The sequence below is a fragment of the Mustela nigripes genome, chromosome 1, assembly GCF_022355385.1.
Source record: "Mustela nigripes isolate SB6536 chromosome 1, MUSNIG.SB6536, whole genome shotgun sequence".
Classification (NCBI taxonomy): domain Eukaryota; kingdom Metazoa; phylum Chordata; class Mammalia; order Carnivora; family Mustelidae; genus Mustela; species Mustela nigripes.
This window is the reverse complement of record NC_081557.1, coordinates 133404863-133427397: the sequence shown is the minus strand read 5'-3', so window position 1 is coordinate 133427397 and position 22535 is coordinate 133404863. Positions and strand designations below refer to the sequence as shown.

The following is a 22535-nucleotide window of genomic DNA, read 5'->3' as shown; positions in this document are numbered from 1 at the left end:
TTTTAGTAAAATTAAAATTTAACTATGTAAAGAGCTGTAAATTATTGTAAATTATTATCAATCAATAATAAAACATCTTGGCCTTTAATAAGACATGAGCAGATAATTCACAGAAGAAATATAAATATTAACAAGTTAGAAAAAATGTTTGAACTCTCTAGTAATATGAGAACAAATAAATAGCATATTTTTATTTACAAATTAATAAATATTAGAATATTCTAATGATAACAGACAGCCCTGGAAATCAAGTGATGTGTCATTTCTCTTATGCTTTGCTAGAGATAGGTATATTGAGCAACACATATGATTACTATTAAATATATTGATACTTTGTGACTGGCTATTCAAGTTCTAGGTATCCAGGATAGGTAAATAACACAAACTGTGTACCAAGATTTATGCACCAAGATGTTCATACAGAATTATTTTTAGAAATCAATTCTCAGATAATTTAGGTGTTTAGCATTAGGGAAATATTATACATCAAGTAAAAATAAAATATGTGAAGAATTTTTAATGACTCAAATACATGTGGTGTGCAAGAAACACAACTTAAATAAAGTGACTCCGAAGGACTAAAAATAAAGGGTTGGATAAAAGTATACCAGGCAAATGGTGGGGGAGAAGAGAAGAGAGGCTAGCAGTTTTTATAGCAGTATAGGGAGAATTCAAGTTCAAAAGCACTAAATGTTAAAAAAAAAAAAAAAAAGAGAGAGAGAGAGAAAGAAAGAAAGAAAGAAAGAAAGAAAGAAAGAAAGAAAGAAAGAAAGAAAGAAAGAAAAGGGCATTAAATGTGAAAAAGAAAAGCCCTCTTTTATTCTAAAAGCCATCCATAATGGTGACAGAACCTTTATGAATGATTCATCTTATATGAATAATTATGCAACATATAATGTCATAACTGACTTTATGATACAAAAACTACAGGAGAGTAAAGGAGCTATATTTATAAACACATTATTAATAACAGAATTTAATACACTACTTTCATTACAAGAGAAATCAAGTAGACAAAAAATAAGATGACTTAAAAGAATAATCAATAGTGTAGATCCTATGAATTAAACTCTGGTGATACAGAATATGTATTCCTTTTAAGTGCCCCCAGCACATCCATAAAAATTGGTCATATGTTAAGTCAAAAATAAAACATTAGTAACTTCCATAGTATAGAAACACTACAAACAGCTCTCTGATCAAAATATAATAAAGGTAGAATTTAGTTTCTTAAAAAAAGGCACAAAGACCCTTCAATCTAAAGCTTAAAAACATTTTTTACAAAGCTACTCATAAGTGAAAAGGAAATACAAATACAATTTATAAAAATGATAATAAAAACACTACATATCATAATTTATGGGACAAATTTAAAGCAGTGACCAAAACAAAATTCATTGTATTAAACATATTTAACAACAAATATTAAAGAATAAATGAGTTTAATTCTCAGCTCCAAAAAGAAAATCTAAAAACAAACTGGACTAAAGGGAAGTAAAAGAGGTGAAAAATAAAGATAAAAGTAAGCAAAATTAAGAAGAGAAAATTGGTAGAGGTATCTAATTAATAAATCAGAATTCCAGGGATTTTTTTAAAAAACTTTAAAAAACATACAATCCACTAGCAAATTTGATCATTAATAAATGGGAGAAATAAAAAATGAGCAGAATAAAAATGTAAAGAAAAATAACTACTAAAATAGAAACAATTTTTTAAAAAGTCATATGCCCTACTTTGTAAACTTCTATGCAAATAAATTTGAAATGTAAATAAATGGATAACTTCCTCATAAAGATTAATTATAAAAATTGACCCCACTGGAGTTACTAAGCTTAAATCGACCAATTTCTATAGGACAAAGAGAGAAAATTAAGAAACTGTCCCACAAAAAATCACCAGTTCCATATGGCTTTATAAAGAAATTCTATTTTAATCTTCAAAAACCACATAATCCCAGTGATCCATAAATTATTTTGGAATACTTAAAAAGAAAATATTCTAATCTTTTTTTATGAAGCATGAATGACACTGATACACAACCAAATAATTACAGTGCACAGAAAGAAAACTACAGAAAAGCATCACTCACGCATACTGATGTAAAAATTCTAAACAAAATATTAGCAACTAGAACCCACACCACATCAAGAAAATAATACATGATCAAATGGAATTTATTCCAGGAATAGATTTGCTTCAATATTTAAAAATCTATTAAATCAAAATACCATATTAATAAAGCTAATATTTAAAAATCATAATTGTATCTGTACTTTCAATACACATTCATGATAAAAACACTCAAAAAATCCAAGTTGAGGGATACAATCTTAACATCAGAATGAATATACATATATGCCAAAACACTAGAGACATTCCCACGAAGATTAAGAAATAGGCAAAAATGCTCACTATATCTGCTACTATCCACTATTGTACTAAGTTTGTTACCTAAAGCACCTAGACAAGAAAAGGTAATTTCAGGCATAGGAATGGATAAAGAAGATTTAATACTATCACTGTTCACAGATTATATGACAGTATATGTGGATAACCCCAAAGAATAATTAATTAAAATATTAAAATACCAATGAGACATCAGCACATAGAATTGATGCAAAAATGAATAGACTTCATATGTATAAACAACAAAGCATCAAAGAACGCAATAGTAGATAAAATCTTGGAATAAGAGCAAAATTTACTTAATAACAGCAAAACATCAAATGTTTAGGAAGAAAATTAAAAAGAAATATACAAAACATATAAAAAAATTTTTTGACTCACAAAAATAGATTTGAACAAATGTAAAAACGCCCCTTCTTCTTGCATGAAATAAGTCAACATTATAAAAATGCCAATTCTCTCCAGTTTAACTTATAAGTTCAATATACTCCAACAAAAATAACAAGATTTTTTTTAACTTAGACAAGTTGATAACAAAAGTTCAGATAGAAAAATAAAAATGCAAAATGAATGTAAGAGAAAAACTATACATGGAAAACCCAGCTAAACAATACATTAAAAATGTATTGTGGGCTCTGGGAAGGGTAGTATTAAATAGTATTAAATATACTATTATATATTAGTATTAGTATATATAAATATTACATATTTATATAATATATAATATATATATAATTTAATAACATAATTTTTTGTTGTTTTAAGAGCACTTTATTATTGTTCTTAATGCTATTTTTAAGTACCAAAAAAAGATGGCCTGCCAAACCTTTTTTTCGTCTTCTTCTTCCAGGAAAAACAGGCCACAGAGAATGGTATATTACAGATTTACAAACATGGAAAGAGAACGGTCAGAACGCACTGCGACGGCGTGGCTCTGTAAGAACTCACTGTGCTCCTCCTGAGGCCAGGGAGTGTGTCCTTTCCCAGTGAAATGTTTGGTTTTCTGCTTCCCTGTGTGCCCGGGGCCCCTGCAGGGGCCCACCTATCCCAGACAGGTCAGTGCCGGACGCCGACAGGCCGCTGCCCAAGGAGCCCGCCCTTCCCAGAGCCCGCCATACATTTTTAATGTATTATAAATACATTATATGTATAATTTATATATAATTTATATTTATATAATATATAATTTATATATAATTTATTATATATAATACATTATAATTATATAAATTATATAATTTATATATAATACATTATTTAAATATAATGTATTTATAATCCATAAATACATTAGTATTTATAACAGTATTAAAAATATTATAGTATATCTATACTATATATTATAGTATATATAATGTTTTATATATAGTATATATATTTTATATAGCATATATAATATTTTGTATATTATATAAATATTCTATATTTATATAGAAATAGTATTAAAAATACTATTAAATCTTTCTAATCAAAAGAGTGTAAAATTTACAAATAAACCAGAGGAATAGAGTGGAACGTCCAGATTTATTTCCAAAAACATATAGAAATTTAATAAATGTTGCATCTGAAATCACTGAGATAAAAAAGGACTTTCTAATAAATGTTACTGAGCATCCCTTTGAAAAAATAAAAATTATATCTATACCTCACACTATAAGAATGAATTACAAATAGATTAGGAATCTAAGTTTTTAGAAATTTTAAGTATAGGAAGAAACCACGGGCAAATCCTCTTTGATGTATGTATGTAGGGCAAGTCTTTCTGACTATGACTCAAAGTCTAGAGGCAACAACACAACAAAAAAATTAATAAATTTGACATTAAAAATTTTAAAAATGTACACAACAAAAAATCATAAACAAAGTAAAAAAAACCTGACAAGTTGGAAGAAAATATTCATAATATATATCACAAAGCGCTAGTATCTGTAATATAGAGAGAAGACTTAAAATTGAAAGACAAAAAAATGATATAATCCTTCTAAAATTAAAATTAATAAAACCTAAGTAAGCAACATATACATTTATCTTTTTATGTTTATTATTTATTATTATTAGTCATATTACTTTGCAGAGAGATTTACAACTCTCCCAAAATACTTTTATTGTCTCCATAAAACTCCACAATTTCAAATCCTTTTAACAAAGAAACAATTTACAGCATAACATTTTCTTAATTTTTTTTTAAAGATTTTTATTTATTTATTTGACACAGAAAGAGAGATCACAAGTAGGCAGAGAGGCAGGCAGAGAAAGGGGAAAGCAGGCTCCTGCTGAGCAGAAAGCCCGATACAGGGCTCGATCTCAGGACCCTAGGATCATGCCCGAGCCAAAGGCAGAGGTTTAAACCACTGAGCCACCCAGGTGCCCCAGCAGGTATTATTAAGTGATGATAATACCTTAACTTTATATTTATCGTCCTATTTTTTTCTATTTAATTTTTTCAGTGTTCCAAGATTCATTGTTTTTTGCACCACACCCAGTGCTCCATGCAACACGTGCCCTCTTTAATACCCACCATCAGGCTCACCTAAGCCCCCACACCCCTCCCCTCCAAAACCCTCAGTTTGTTTCTCAGAGTCCACAGTCTCTCATGGTTCATCTCTATCTTTTGGCTCATCGATTCCATTTTTAAAAGCTACTCTGAAGCTATACCTCCAATAATAAAAAAATTGCATATGTTACAAATAATTATTTATTACAGCATTGATTATAATTGCAAAATGTTAAAAGCAAGTATAAATTGCATAATAGAAAACTGGTTAAACAAATTACAGTACATCCACATGAAGGAGTGCTATGCAGCTATATAACATAATGAAGAAGATATCTATAAATTGTTTTAAAATGATTGCTAAATATGCTGTTAAGAATAAAAAGAAAGATACTGAAAAAATCTATATATACGATCCTTTATTTAAGAAAGAAGATATAAGAAAATACACACATCTGCTTTTTTGTACAAAAAATAATAACAATAATAATACAAGAAAGATAAACCTGAAACTAAAGAGACAAATCACTTACGGAAAGTATTTGGGAAAGGGGTAACTGTAGAGGAGAATGGGATCAGAGCAGCAGGGATAAGAACAAAGTGTCACTTCTTTGAACCTATCTTTTGTATATCTCTGATTCTTAGAATCATAAGTATTCTTCTTACACCTTTCACATACCCTCCAAAATAAACAGATAATTAAACTGTAAATGGGTGGCAGGGACCCAAAGTGAAATACAAATACTAACCAATGAACCTAACCGTATTAGTAATGAATAACAACCAAACTGAATGGGGCCTGCAAGAAAAGAACTAACCTAAATACCTTTGGAAAGCAGTATTTTATGTATTCTATGACTAAAGATAAAAAGAACTGCACATAAATCCTGTAACCTTCTAGTAAATATGCTTCTCACAAGATATGGTTAGCAATCCTAAAACAACTTTATATATATATAGTGCATAATGAGAGATAAATTTCTCATAAATTGAAGAAATAAATTACAAATAAGGAAAGGGGAAGGGTAAAATGAAGCATAGGAAGTTGGATCAAAGTAGAAGTTACTGGTATAAATACGTGATATTTACGATAGATGATAGATTAAAAAATAGACAGGTACAGATGCATGGCTTAGCATATATACATACATTTCCTAGCTATGTCTGCTGAAAAATCCTCATTGCAATGATACCCCAGTAGAAATGAACAAACAGGGGCACCTGGATGACTCAGTCAGTTAGCATCTGCCTTCAGCTCAGGTCATGATCCCAGAGTCCTGGGATCAAGGCCCACATCAGTGGGATGCTCAGTGAGGAGCCTGCTTCTCCCTCTGATGCTTCCCCTGTTTGTGCTCTCTCTGTGTCAAATAAATAAATTTAAAAAGAAAAAAAAGAAATGAACCAACATATTTCCCAGATCTTGGCTTCTAAATACTGTTTTCCACAAAAGCAACCAGAACTCCTTGGAGAAGTGGTTGATTTCAAGGTTGAAGCAGAGAAATTACGAGTTGTGGTTTCAAAAAGTAAAACAGTGCTCAAAAAGATGGGGCCTGATGAATTTGAAGATAAATATACAGCCATGTAACCATCACCACAAGGTATGTCATCAAACGTCAATAAAGTGGTTTTAGAAGAGAAAAAGATGGGAAGGGGGGTGGGCATGCAAAAGAACATAGGTGCAAACTTGAAGGAGTCTCTAGTGTTCAAACCTAGAACTATTTGAGCACCAAAACTATTGTAATATTGGACTTTGATCCATAGTGTAAAATATTCCCTAGTCTATGCTGATATAAGGAAATAAACAAGTAAAGGGCAGAGATATAGGAGCTTTCCCTTACAGAATTCTAAGTAAGAAAAGTAGAAGGAAAGAGTGAAATACAAAATACCTATTGGGCAAACATACCTAGCAATAATTGTTGACGACAAGATCCATTGATGGGTTCTAAAATTAATTAGCAAAAGTCTGAGAAAAAACAGGATTTACATAGTCAGGAAAGGTAGCAACTTTACAGTGGAGAAGGCTAGAAGGCACCAGCTTAATCAGTGTTAAGACATATCAATATCATGAACCCTTTGACATACTATTGTTCACAATACCAATTCATTGGCATTCTTGCCAAAAATAAATAACTTCATCCCAGTCATTAGAAAACACCAGACAAACCCAAATTGAGGGATATTAAAAAAAATAAATAAATGATCAATACCTTTCAAAAACATCAAAAGCACAGAAGACAAGGAAACTACTACAGATTGGAAGAGACTAGAGAGTAAAAAATTAATGGATGTGGGATGCTGGACAGAATCCTTGAACAGAAAAAGGACATTTGTGGAAAAGTAAGTGAAACTCAAATAATGTGTGAAGCTTAGTTAATAGTATTGTGCTGATGTTCATTTCCTAGTTTTGAAAAATATACCATGGTCACATCAGATGCTAATATTAGGGGAATCTGGGTAAGAAGTCTATGGGAAATCAGTACTATTTCTGCAACTTTTTCATAATCAAAAAATTAACTCAAATAAAAAGGGGTTTTTTTAAGGTTTCAGTACCTCTTTCATCATATTTTTCCATTTTAATTTTCCAAAAAGAGATTCTAGTGCTGAAATTCTATACTCTTCCAATTGTTTAATCAGGGTTTTATAAGCACTCTCAATCTTCTTTTTATTCTGTAAAAGGAAGGCAAGTCAGATAAATTGTCACAAATAAAATATATAATCACTTTCCAACTACAGATAATCATATACTGAAGATACAATCGTTAAAATGTATTTCCTAGTTTAAAAAAAAATACACTAATGTAATTACATATCATCAATTCTTTTAAAGCCTACCAAGCAGCACAATTTTGCTTTTGCTGAATTAATTTTTGTCCGGGAATTTAGTGCATTTTTAACAACTCTATGAAAAGTATAATTAACATAATATAAAATTCACTCACTTTTTAAGGGGACAATTCAATGGCTTTTGGTGAAGTTACAGAGTTGTGCAGCCACCATTACAATTTAAATTTAGAACATTTACAACATCTCAAAGAGTGTGCCCACTTAATACACCATATTTTATTATGAAAAATTTCACACACACACATAAATAAGGAATAGCATAATCTTCCCCCAGGTACCTATCACCCAGCAACAACCACTATCAACATACACCACATTTTTATTCTGAGCACATAACATCTGTAAAGAGATAAATGAAATAACCTCTTAAAAATGAGTTTTCATTAAACAAGGAAATACATTATTATACTAGAGATAAAATCTAACACTTAAAAAAAAAAACTTCTTAAGGAGAGATTGGGAAGCATGTTTGTTAAGGCACCCTTCAAACTCAGATTCAGAAATTGCTCCACCAGAATAAAAGGAGATCAAGTGATTATAGTACCTCTTCCCAATTAAAAATCAATCCCAGGAATGTTCCTACTCACAGTAGGCAACTAGAGTTGGAAAGAGTTTAATGACTGGAGTCATTAAATTTTATAAAATCCTAGAAGAAATTTGTCTTTAGGTATCGGTTACCTCTTTGAAAAATTTTTGGTTTTTATGCATGCTTGGCATAAGATATGCATAAAGTCGAAGAATATCGGATGTTTGCCCTGAGGAAAGCACAACATTGACCTTCATCGCCCAAGACTGAGTAATTAAAAAGTTGAAAAGGTATGTTTGTAGATGGTTCAGGCCTTCATCTGCAACTATCAGGTAATACGGGTAACTGTCTGCCAAGAAAGCTTCCCACTCCTGTGACAGGCATCCAGAAAATTTTGTTCGAACATCAATGGTGGTATTATGCTGAAGATGAAGAATTAAAGCAGTTCTCAGTGGAAGAAGTTCTGGGAAGTTGAAATATGCATACTCAGCATCCTGTGGGGATGGGATAAAGTATATTCTTTTGAAATTATCATTTAACTGGTTTACATATATCATTAAAGTCACTAAAGGAATGTATTCCAACACAGTTTTGTTCAGCTTTAGTCAAGGAATAGAACCTTAAGCCTTGACAGCCATTTCTCAAATACAAGCCATAAATCACAACTTGGACTTAAATACATATGTCCCCTTTAAGCAGGCACATAATAGTCAAGGTTTATCCCACTTTCCTTTTGTGTTCTGATTCTTTTTCTCTCCAATGTCACTTCAGAAAGAAAAAGGACAGAAAAACATGCAAAAGCAAATGGTGGATATAAATTATGCAGAACAGGAAGCCAAGGTGAATCACTTTGAGAGGACTTTTCCAATTTAGAATGATCTTCCTGAAGCAGCAGAGTTTTTTCTCAACAGATCAGAATTAGTACAGTTAACTAGACTGTCAACATTAGACAAGAATCCTGGCTCTTTATTTAAAACATTGCTTGCAAAAAGTCAGCAATGTTTAAAAATCTAGCAAGAATGTAGATTGCAAAGTGACTGAACAGATATACTCCAAAATCCTTAAGAGAAACACAGAGGTTACCTTTAGGGACAGAATAAGGAAGGGGTGGTAGTGGTTATACCTACCTGTATTTGAAACTCTTAATATTTTACTAATTATATTCATAATTGGAAAAAGAAGATCAAATATATTCCCTCAGAAGTATTTATTATAGGGCAAATAATAAGCAAAGCAGTATTAAGGAGTTTGACATTTTCAAGGCTCAAATAAATTGCTGAGTTCTGAAGACAGATGCAGTTTTCAGAGTTGGAAAAGTAGAATCCAGAGATCAACTGAGTTTTGGTTGAGAGGATAGCTCATCCTCCTTCATGATCCTGTGTGTCTTTACATGAAATTTAATTATTGAGAATAAAATATACTCTTTTTTTAAAAAGATTTATTTATTTATTTGACAGAAAGAGAGAGTGTGTGTACAAGCAGAGGGAATGACAGGAAGAACAGGCAGAGAGAGAAGCAGGCTCCCTGAAGAGCAAGAGGCCAGACTCGGGCCTCAATCCCAGGACCCTAGGATCATGACCTAGTCACTTAACCAACTGAGTCACCCAAGCATCACTAAAATATAATCTTAAATATGGTAATTTCTGAATACTGAGATTTTAAGTATTTTTTTCTGTTCTTCTCTTTAAGTTTTCTGAATTGTTTTAGATATATTTAACTTTGTAATAAGGGGGAAAATTACAAAATAGTAAGGTATTTTAGTTCTGGCTCTTAAATCATAGTAAAGAACTCTACTGTCACGTTACCTTGAAGAAAACTATGGCAAATTGTCCTCCTTTACTGGTAAGATCCATAAGATAGTATTCAACCAGATAAAAGAAGTGGAGCTCCTGCCCCGGCTTTAATGATTTCTCACATATGCATGTAGTAAGTAATGAATCTCCATCAATCAGAAAAAATTCAGATTCAACAAAATCATTGAATAAACTGGAATATCTAAAATGAAAAAAGTTAAAACAAAAATTACATATTGACTCAATAAAGCCCAAAAAAGGCAGTAGCATTGTTATTATTATCCATCATCACTATTATCAGCAAGTGATTTGCAGAGTAATTATTTTATGTCAGGCTGTATGCTATGCTTTCCAAATATATCCATATGCATGACTATCCTTCATAGGAAAAAGACAGGATCATTATCATTCTACAGATACAGAAACTGAGGTTCAAAGAGATAAGAGCAAATTGTGTAAGATCACGTATCAGTATCTGGATTGGAATCAGAATTTAACACCTCTATTCTGCATATAGACTGGTATTAAATGCTTCCCACTTAATCAATCTTATTTCTTTATAGAACAATAGGTTCATTGACAGTTATGCACAAATAAAGCAAGAGAAAACTGTGTCCATTCAGCATCAAAAAGCTCTCAAAGTTCTATTAATCATATAAATATGTATATATATATAATTATATTTAAAATATACTATGACATATACTAAGATAGATATGCATTACTTTTTGATATGCTATGCTAGTTACTATACAGTCCATTATTGGTTTTTGATGTGGTGTTCCATGATTCATTGTTTGCATATAACACCCAGCACTCCAAGCAATGAGTGCCCTCCTTAATACCCATAACCAGACTCACCCATTCCCCCATTTCCCTCCCTTCTAAAACCCTCAGATTGTTTCCCAGTTTCCATAGTCTTTCATGGTTCACCTCCCACTCCACTTTCTCCCCCTTCATTTTTCCCTTCCTTCTCCTAAAGTCCTCCATGTCATTCTTTATGTTCCACAAGTGAAACCATATGATAACCGACTTTCTCTGCTTGACTTATTTCACTTAGCATAATCTCCTCTAGTCCCATCCCTTTTGATGCAAAAGTTGGGTATTCATCATTTCTGATGGCTGAGTAATATTTCATTGTGTGTATGAACCATATCATCTTTATCCATTCATCTGTTGAAGGGCATCGCAGCTCTTTCCACAGTTTGACTATTGTGGATACTGCTGCTATGAACATTGGGGTGCATACGGCCCTTCTTTTCACTACATCTGTGTCTTTGGGGTAAATACCCAGTAGTGTAATTGCTGGGTAATAGGATAGTTCAATTTTTAACTTTTTGAAGAATCTCCACACTGTTTTTCAAAGTGGCTGCACCAACCTGCATTCCCACCAACAGTGTAAGGGGGTTCCCCTTTATCTACAACTTCTCCAACATTTGTCCTTTCTTGCCTTATCAATTTTTGCCATTCTTTTTTTTTATATATAATTTTTTATTTTTTATAAACATATATTTTTATCCCCAGGGGTACAGGTCTGTGAATCACCAGGTTTACACACTTCACAGCATTCTAACTGGTGTAAGATAGTATCTCAATGTGGTTTTGATTTAAATCTCCCTGATGGCTAATGATACTGAACTTATTTGTGTTTCATTTAACAGACACTTTTTCATATGTCTGTTAGCCATTTGTAGTTCTTCTTAGGAGAAATGTCTGTTCATATCTTCTACCCATTTTTTGATTATTTGCTTTTTGGATGTTGAGTTTGAGAAGTGCTTTATAGATCTTGGATATCAGCCCTTTGTCTAATATGTCATTTGTAAATACCTTCTCCCATTCTTAGGGTTACCTCTTTGATTTGTTGACTGTTTCCTTTGCTGTGCAGAAGCTTTTTATATTGATGAAGTCCCAAAAGTTCATATTTGCTTTTGTTTCCCTTTGCCTTTGGAGATGTGTTTTTAAAGGAGTTGCTGTGACTGCTGTAGAAGAGATTCTTGCCTATGTTCTCCTCTAGGACTCTGATGAATTCCTGTCTCACATCTTTAATCCGTTTTGAGTTTATCTTTGTGTATGGTTTAAGAGATTGGTCGGTTTTCATTCCTCTGTATATAGCTGTCCAATTTTCCCAGCACCATTTATTGAAGAGACTTTTTTCCATTGAATATTTTTTCTTGCTTTGTTGAAGATTAGTTGACCATAGAGTTGAGAGTCCATATCTAGGCTCTCTATTTTGTTCCATTGGTCTATGTGTCTGGGTTGTTTTGTTTTGTTTTGTTTTGTGCAGTACCATGCTATTTTGTAATAGAGCTGTGTATATATAGCTTGAAATCAGGCAATGTGATGGCCCCAGCTTTATTTTTCTTTTTCAACATTTCTTTGGCAACCTGGGGTCTTTTCTGGTTCCATACAAATTTTAGGATAGTTTGTTCCAGCACTTTGAAAAATGCCATTGGTATTTTGATCAGGATGGCATTGAAAGTATAGATTGTTCTGGGCAGCACAAATATTCTAACAATTTTTATTCTTTTGATCCATGAGCATGCAATGTTTCTCCATCTTTTTGTGTCTTCTTCAATTTCTTTCATGACTGTTTTGTAGTTCCTAGAGTATAGATCCTTTGCCTCTTCAGTTAGGTTTATTTCAGGTATCTTACGGTTTGGGGTGCTATTGTAAATGGAAATGATTCTCTGACTTCTCTTTCCACAGTTACTTTGCTAGTATATAAGAAGGTAACTGATTTCTATACACTAGATTTTGTATTCTGCCGTATTACTGAATTGCTGTATGAGTTCTAGTAATTTGGGGGTGGAGTCTTTGGGGTTCTCCATAGAGTATCATGTCATCTGTGAAGAGAGAGATATTGACTTCTTTGTCAATTTGAATACCTTTTATTTCTTTTTGTTGTCTGATTGTTGTTGCTAGGACTTCTAGTACTATGTTGAACAACAGTGGTGAGAATGGGCATCCTTGTGTTCCTCAGTGGAAAGGCTCTCAACTTTTCCCCATTGAGAAAGATACTCACTGTGGGTTTTCATAGACGGATTTTATGAAGTTGAGGAATGTTCCTTCTATCTCTATATTCTGAAGAGTTTTAATCAGGAACAGATGCTGTATTTTGTCAAATGCTTTTTCTGCATCAATTGAGAGGACAATGTGATTCTTATCTCTTCTTTATATGTTCTGTCACTTTGATTGATTTGCAGATGTTGAACAAACCTTGCATTTCAGGGATAAATCCCACCTGGTCATGATGGATAATCCTTTTAAAGTACTGTTGGATCCTATTAGCTAAGATCTTGTCGAGAATCTTGGTGTCCACATGCATCAGGGATATTGGTCTGAAATTCTGCTTGTTGATAGGGTCTTTGCCTGGTTTGGGGATCAAGGTAATGCTGGCTTTATAGAAATAGTCTGGAAGTTTTCCTTCTATTTCTATTTTTTGAACCAGCTTCAGGAGAACAGGTATTATTTCTTCTTTGAAAGCTTGGTAGAATTCCCCAGGGAATCCATCAGGCCCTGGACTCTTATTTTTTGGGGAGGTTTTTTTCATCACTGCTTCAATCTTGTTACTGGTTATGGGTCTATTCATGTTGTCAATTCCTTCCTGTTTCAGTCTTGGTAGTTTTCTTCAACCTGACTATTGTCTTCATAGGCTACCTTGAAATCTATTTCTGACAACTTGCTTAGATCCATATCCATTAGATCTGTGGGAGAGGCCATTGTCTCTGGGTCTTTTCTTTGTTGGGAGTTCCTCCTCCTAGTCATTCTGTTGAGTTGTGGTCAAGGGGGTATACAGCCAAAAATACCAATCACTATCTAGGCAACGTGCTTCCTGGGAAGGTTCAGAGCTATTGGTCACCACCAAAAAGAAATAAACAAACAAACAAACAAACAAAAATAAAAAACAGCCGAAATGAGCCCCAAGAGTAAGATTTATAAAGTACAAAAACAAAGACCAACCAAAAAAGAAAGAAAGAAGAAAGAGAAAAGGCACCCAAAATAAAACAATGGGAGTGAGGGGAAGGTGGTTATAATCCCTCAGTGTGGGCTAGGAAAGGTATTTCAGTTCTTCCTGGGTGTATTTTGAGTTCTCTGTTAGAGAACTCTACTTCCCAGAGATACAGGGAAATTAAAACTGGCATACACACACACACATACACACACACGGTATATATATATATATATATATATATATATATATATATGGTATATATATATGGTATTGAATAGGGGAGAAAAGGACTACAGTGAAGCCTATATCTATATATATTTAAAAAAGAAAAAGAGAAAAGCATATGCATGAAAAAATTTAAGTTTTACTACGGAATATGTTGTATTAAACATCTAGTTGAAATGATAAGAAGGTTAAAACAAAACAAAACAGCAACAACAAAAACACCAAGAGTCATTAGAAAGAATTAAAAAGAGAGAGAGAGAGAAAAGTTGTATCTAAGCAATGTACAGGCTGTGGGACAATACCAGGAGTTTGATTATACTGCTTTGCCCTGGTGTCCAGGTTTTACGGTTTTATGGGGACCCTGTGGTGGTTGTCCTCTTATTCTTTCAGCTTGTCTTCTGGGGGAGGGGCCTTTTGCATTGTTTTTCAGTCAATCCTGCTTGGGCAGAGTTGCCCTGCCCACTATCAAGGGGCTGGGCTCCATGGAAACCTGTTTTTCCGGGCTTTTTTAAATCTGGAGGCTTTTGTTCTCTGGCAGTTTTTTGTACCTTTTTGTGGGTCAGAGCAAAGTAAACTGTCCACACCCTGACTTTGGCCTCAGAGAGAAGCCACACGGTCTGTTCCTCTCTGAATCTTCCACAACACACAGACTCCTCCTCTAGAAGCACCATTGAATATCACAGCCTCCCCAGGCAATATGCATCCCCAGCAACCCTCCCAATGGTCAACTGAGGCCCACATTTGTCTCTACACCTCTGTGCGACCAAAACTGTGAGCAATACTGGTCCAGGCAAGCCCAGCCCTGGTGACTGCTGCTCCTGGGACTGTGGCCTCCAATCCAAGCTGGGTCCTCTTAGGCACGGGTGGGCAACCACTGCAGCCAGTCCCAGGACAATGAGCTTGGGTCCACACCTGTGGCCAACCAGTCCCAGCAATTATCCCTTAAGCCCCTTTGTTCTGTTTGAATACTGTTATTAGTCCCTTCCCTCTCATAGCCACCAGTCTCCAAGTTATGGCTGGTCCCCAAGTGCAGGGCACTTTCGCTTTGGGGTATTACTTTCCAATGGCGGGCTTCTGGTAGCTCCCTCCCCCTTCTGTTTATCCTCCAGTACCTGTCTGTGCAATCCCAACTATGTCTTTTGTACCTCTCAACATGATCCTTTGCCCCCATAGAGATCCAGATGTGTATAATATTAAATCTCAGGCTGATTTCATGTGGCATTCAGAGTGCCCTGGTAGATTTCTAGCTAAATTGAGGGGGCTGGTTGAAATGGAGTCCCTTACTCCTTTGCCATCTTGATGGAACCAGGCATTACTTTTTTTAGACCGACACTACTTAATGTCAAATAGACAATAGGAAATCTGTCAAACTCTACATCTCTTTCTTTCTTATAATACTCACTCAGCTTTTGGTACTTCACTCAAAATTAGCTGTGACATTCTCTCTAAAAACATCATGTGTTCTTCTAAGCCTGTAAAAAAGGATTGCTTATTATTTGAAAAAGAAATAGTTATTTTAATTCTATTAAATCTATAAAAAAATTAAATCTGTATAGCATAAATAATCATTATTTTATAATTTATAAAAACTTTCAATTAAAAATTACCCATTGTTGCTGCTATCTGGGCCTTGGACTGGAAATGGAAAATATTAAATATAGCAAATATCCTTTACTTTGGTACCTCTAAGCAGCAGTTTTTAATGAAAATGACAGACCTGCAGAGAAAGAAGAAAAATTAGAAATTCATTTATTCCATCAACAAATAGTATTGAATAACTATTGTATATTAAGCAAAACATCAGGCAGTAAGAATACAAAAATGAACAAAAGGCAACATGCTGTCAGTTCTCATGGAGCTTAAAGTCCATCAGGAAAGATGAATATTAATGGATAATTACATAAACAGTGGAAAATTACAAATGTGACAAAGTCAAAGAGAATAGAGGAAGCTTCCCTAAGTAATGCTGAGCTGATTTTTGAAAAATGAAACAAGAATTAATTAAACAAAGGAGTAGGGAAGAGTAGCATTCCAGGAAGAGGGCATATCCAAACACCATGTACAAAAGTCTTATAGCATGAAGGAACGTGGGTGGTACTAGATCCAAAATAGAAGCCAGCAAGGCTGAAATGGAGAGGGTGGTGGAAAAGCTAGCTGTGCTACAGGGTTCCAGAAACAGAAGAGCATGCAGAGCCTTTGAGGGCATGTTTTCATCTTAAAATCCACTGATGGATTTTAAACAGGTAGTGTTATGGTGGCTTTACATTTTGAAAGATTACTCTGGCTATAGTAATATATAGTAATAGAGAGAGAAGAAATAGAATGGGACCAAATTTCCTGTTACTGGAGCAGAGAGAAAAAACATTGTTTAGAAGGGTGATGATCATAATTTGATGTAATACAGTTTGTTGGTAGTTTGGGCACTTAAGGATATTAAATATTTAGAAGGTAAGTTTGCCACAATTTGGTAATGGATCTGATATGGATGGAGAAGAGGGGAGATTGAGGGTTGTCAAGGATGATTCTTAGGATTCTACCTGATGCAGCAGGGTGAAGGACTAGGACATTCCCATGGCAGGAAACCTTGGAACAAGCCCACATTTCAGGGAAAGATCATGAATTCAAATTTGTGGCAAGTCTGAGTTTGACTTGATTTCAAGACCTATTATAGGATAAGTAACAAGAGTTATTAAATATATAGGTTTATGGAATATCTGGGTGGTTCAGTCGGTTAAGCATCTGCCTTTGACTCAGTTCATGACCCCAGGGTCCTGGGATCAAGTCCCGCATCGGGATCTTTGCTCAGCAGGGAACATGCTTCTCCCTCTGCCTGCTGTTCCCCCTGCTTGTGCTCTCCCCTCTTCTCTCTCTCACTCTCTCTCTGACATAATAAATAAATAAAATTTTTTAAAATATATATATATAGGTGGGGTGCCTGAGTGACTCAGTCATGGGTCATGTGCCTTTGGCTCAGGTCATGACCCCAGGGTCATGGGATCGAGCCCCTGCTCAGCAAGAAGCCTGCTTCTCCCTCTCCCACTCCCCCTGCTTATGTTCACTCTCTCGCTGTGTCTCTCTCTGTCAAATAAATAAATAAAATTTTAAAAAATAAAAATAAAAATAATGAAATAAATATATAGGTCTAGAGGTCAAACACAAGGTCTGGGCTAGACCTGAATATGTGAGTAATTTTAATATTATTGCAAACAAGTCCATTGACATAGATGAGCTTGCTTGGACAAAGAGACACAGTATCATGGAAGAAAAAAGAACTAAAAATCCAGTTATATAGATCACTAATACACAATAAATGCCAAGAGAGAAGAGGAAGCATCTGCAAAGGTACCTGAGAAAGAACTGTCAAAGAGGCAGAAGAGAATGAACTTGAGCATTCTGTCAGAAAAACCAAATATTGAGACATTTCTCAAACATGTCATACTGTGTCTTAGGGCAATGAAACTTGATAGATAGATGAATAGATGAGAGACAGATGATTTGATTAGATAGATAAATAGATAGATATTCACATTATATGACAGTAAGGAAAACATAATGGTGAGGCACACAATGATTTTAAATATTAAAATAACAATGCAAGGAAGTTTATAACTATAAAAATGAACAAGCTTATAGAAAGAAGACATTACTGTGGGTTGGAATGGAACGTTTAGGAAACACTTAATGAAGACAGGGGCAAAAGTATGGTCTCTCACTTACCTAGTCATTCTACCTTTTGTCAAATACATAGAGCATCTACTCCTCACCAAGCTTTATACTTGCTGCAACATATGAAAATATACCTAACACATGACCCTTACAATCTGGTAACGGTTTAAAGAGAATTAAATAAAAAAGTATAATGTGCTGAGTGATCCAGCAGAAATGTACAGGAAGCTATTAGCGAATTGAAAGAGTTCTTCAATCAGCTGGAGAGGTCCTCTATTCTGAGGTTTTATGGATATACTGGAGAAGGTAAAGATAAAGAGGATCACATTTCAGACAGTAAAATAGCACTGGTTTAATGCACATAGATATGAAACCACATGACAAGTTTGGTTCCACAGACTGTTCTATATGGTATAAAACAGAATAACTTGATTGGAAATGAGACAGAAAAAGTAGATGTAGCCCAGATTATAAGGGACTTTTGCCCAGGAAAGAAGTTTAGAGAATTTCCTGCAAACCGTCTGCCATCTGATTCATGCAATCTTCCACCTCACTAAACGCACATTATCCATATTGTCTTCCTTCAGTTCTCCAAGCTCAAACAGAAAAGATGAGTCAGTGAGAACTGAGTAAACAGGAGAAAATTAACCCCAAGTATCTTATAGAAGGAAGAGCTCCAGAAAAGGTAGGGTTAGACTGCACGAAATAAGATGAAACAAGGTAATTCATAGATTCCCAGATGTTACACAGTGCCCTTAATGTCTCAGGAAAATTTTTATGGTACTCCTAGGACAAAATAAATACCTTATAGTTTATTTATTAAATAGATAGCTCCAAACTAATTAATTAGTCCTAACAAAATCATTTGAAAATAGAATATACATAAATTGAAAGAAATAACATTTTTAAATTAAATAACAACAATCACTGATGAGAGATGTTGGACACTATACAACTTTTCAACAAGAGCCATCGTGGCAGAATAAAACCTTTCTCAATTTGACAGTAAAGGGGCTCCACAGCCTGACTGCCTACTCTCCTGTCACACAGCCTACAGGAAACTCCTTATGAAATATCACTCTGAATTCATGCCCCACTTAACATTTACACAGAATTTATATCACTATATGCAGTTCTTTCTTATTTAAGGGAGAGGCACATTACGGAAAATAAAGCCAATTACTCATCATAATAATCATTAAATATGTGTAAATTTTAAAAATAGAATCATTAGACTTTGGGGGGTATTAAGAAGAAGCCAGATGAATAAACATGACTCAAGGACAGAATAGTTCAAATTAGCTTTCCAATAATTACAATATTATCTAATGCAACAATAACAAACTGCTACAGAAAAAAAAAAAAAAATGCTTGGGACACCTGGGTGACTCAGTGGGTTAAGCCTCTACCTTCATCTCAGATCATGATCTCAGGGTACTAGGAGCAAGCCCTGCAATGGGCTCTCTGCTGAGCAGGGAGCCTGCTTCCCACTCTCTCTCTGTCTGCCTCTCTGCCGGCTTGTGATCTCTCTGTCAGATAAATAAATAAAAACTTTTTTTAAATGCTCATAAATCCTTATAAAATTTTTTAAATATAATTTCAGGAAAAAATCATGTGCAGAACAATAAAATGGACATGTTGATATCTTAAGCCGGAAATATGAAATCCAGGAAAGTTTTTTAAATATTTATTTATTTATTTAGAGACATGGAGAGCACTAGTGGTAGGAGGGGCAGAGGGAGAGGGATAAGCAAACCTCCCTCTCAGTGGAGAGTCCAATGTGGGGCTCCATCCCAGGACCCTGAGATCATGATATAAGCAGAAGTCAGACACTTAACCATCTGAGGCACCCCCAGGAAATTCAGAAGACAGAAGAAAAAAACAAGGAGTTGGAAAATAGAAAAAATACCAAGAAACACAAAGGATAGATTCAAAAGTTTTAAGATCATCCCATAGTAATTCCAGATGGAGAAAACTAAGATTCTAAAATGAGTAAAGATAAAAATAACCAAAGATATAACTTTAAAGTCATACAATAATATGGAACCACAGTTAAAGTACACATTTTTAGACTGAAAAGTTCTTCCAAGTACTAAGAAAAAATAATGACAAAAGAGAAACACACACTTAGAAATAGCAACTTTAAATTGCAGAGCTCCAAGAGCAAAAAGAAAGATGAAGATATGCTATGAAGAAATGTAAGTCAGAGAGTCCATAAGTAAAGTAGTTAAAGGCATAAGCATTATTGGCAGAATGCCTAGGTTTTAATCCTAGTTCTGACACATACTATAGTTTAATAATATTAGGCAAGTTATTTACTTTCCCTATATCAGTCTACTTACCTATGAAACTGACTCAGACAATAATGTTACTTTCCTGTTTGTGTTTTCTAGCTAATAAAATGTATGACCTGATGTATACAAATTGATGAATATAGCATGTGACACACAGAACTGAATAAAACAAGGAGCATCACTGGATGTTTTGATAAAAGAAAGCAATATTTGCAAAGTTCCCAAGGGAATATATTTTGAACTTAGAACTCCATATCTAGTCATTCAATCCATTAAGAGGGCAGAAAGAGAGTATCACCAAACATTCAAGAAGTCAGAAATTTCACCAACCACCTATCCTAAATGATAATTTTATTTAAGGAGATAATACAGAAAATTGGGGGGTTGGGGGGAACAAGCATAGGACAATCAGGAAACAGTGAAACTACATATGACCCAGAAAAATTAAAGGAAGCCATAAAGATTATAGGAGGATCCATGATACTTTGAATTAAGAAAAGTATCCATTTCAAACAGCAGTCTTTTTTTTAATGATATGATTTATTTATTTGACAGACAGAGATTACAAGTAGGCAGAGAAGCAGAGAGCCTGATGTGGGGCTTGATCCCAGGACCCTGAGATCATGACCTGAGCGGAAGGCAGAGGTTTTAACCCACTGAGCCACCCAGGTGACCCTCAAATAGCAGTCTTAATGATAACTACATTTCCAAAACAAACATATAAATTGCTTCTACAATAAATAACATAATGTTGTAACTTGTTTACTTGGCCTTCAGTTTGTGATTCAAATAGAAATAAATCACAAGAATTAGTTTTAAAATACTGTAAACTATGATAAACCCTGACAGTATAAAAATAATGTAATAACAAAATAGGAAGGTTCAGAAAGGGATGAATTGTAGAAAAAAAAGAGGGTATATTAGGTTCTTTATTTTTCATAGAAGAGAGTCCAGGGATTGTATCCAAAGATAATAATCCAAAATTTAAGGGTTTCTGGAATCAAGAAGTTAAATTGCCTTTCTTATATAGGTACTGAACCAATGGGATACCAAATAATATAAATGGGAGAATTTCATGTATATTCATATTATAACTAATGAATTAATAGATCTTGCTATTTTTAGATGATAGCACAACAAAAATATAGGCAAATATCTACTTCCATATAGAACTATACCATTATTGAAATACTCTAACCAGGGGCGCCTGGGTGGCTCAGTGGGTTAAGTCACTGCCTTCGGCTCAGGTCATAATCTCAGGGTCCTGGGATCGGGTCTTGCATCGGGCTCTCTGCTCCGCAGGGAGCCTGCTTCCCCCTCTCTCTCTCTCTGCCTGCCTCTCCATCTACTTGTGATTTCTCTCTGTCAAATAAATAAATAAAATCTTTTAAAAAAATAAAAAAAAGAAATACTCTAACCAAAAAAATATTTTAACCTGAATTTGATCAAAACTCCAGTAGTAACAATTAATTGACAAGACATTTATAAGCTATAAGAACCTATTAAATCGCACCAGGAAGACTAGGAGACTCCCTGCAAGACCAAAAAGGGAAAGGGAAAGGGAAAGAGAAAGGGAAAGGAAGGGAAGAGAGGGGAGGGGAGGGGAAAGATAAAGGGAAGGAAGAAAAGGAAAGAGAAGGGAAGGGACCCCAATTTATTAATAAATAAATTATGAGAGGATAAGAGATTAAAACAAACTTAAAAACATATCATCTAATCATAGTAGTGCCAGAACCCTATTTTGGATTCTGATTTAAACACTCTTTAATAGGGAGAAGAGAAGGGTAAAAAAGAGAAATCATAGATTATTGGAAAAGATAGAAGTCCAATCCAGAGAATAAGGCCCAGGGAATGATGGAACCACTCGACGGAAAAACTATAGTTCCTGAAACACTGGAGAAGAGCTGACCAGCAACAGACAGAATCCTAGATGGCCTTCAAGACACCAGCAAGAAAACAGGAAACCTCAACCTTCTAGGTGCAAGGAATTGGATTCTCCCAACAATCTGAATGAGCAACCAAAGCCTGGACAAGATGTCAGCCTCAGCAGACACACTCATTTCAGTCTGGTGAGATGCTGAGCAAAAGGATTCAGTTAATCAGTGCCTGGATTTCTGATTTATGGAAACTTATAAAATAATAAATTTGTATTGACTTATGCCACTAAATTTGTGGTAACTGGTTATGCAGCAGTAGAAAACTAATGCGTGCCCCTTGACCATGAATACATTATTTTAATTGTTTTTAAGAAATAAATTATTATTGTATGAAACCACTGAAATATAGGGGTATGGCGGAATCACCTGTGAGATATTAAAATGCATTCTTTTTTTTT

General features: G+C 34.3%; 1 protein-coding gene across 5 annotated transcripts in view; it reads right to left on the bottom strand.

Moving 5' to 3' along the window:
• Positions 1-22535, bottom strand: part of DDX60 (DExD/H-box helicase 60) — a 123039-nt gene that overhangs the window by 98983 nt on the left and 1521 nt on the right. For 4 of the 5 annotated variants that reach the window (XM_059374208.1, XM_059374209.1, XM_059374205.1 and 1 more), the window contains exons 2-6: positions 15848-15957; positions 15643-15712; positions 10076-10265; positions 8423-8764; positions 7451-7567 (exon numbers count right to left, since the gene is read on the bottom strand). In XM_059374208.1, coding sequence (XP_059230191.1) covers positions 7451-7567; positions 8423-8764; positions 10076-10265; positions 15643-15712; positions 15848-15851 — 723 coding nt within the window. In that variant the 5' untranslated portion in view covers positions 15852-15957. Of the gene's footprint in view, positions 1-7450; positions 7568-8422; positions 8765-10075; positions 10266-15642; positions 15713-15847; positions 15958-16777; positions 16895-22535 lie in introns of those variants that run through there. The other variant, XM_059374206.1, reaches the window with a different exon arrangement.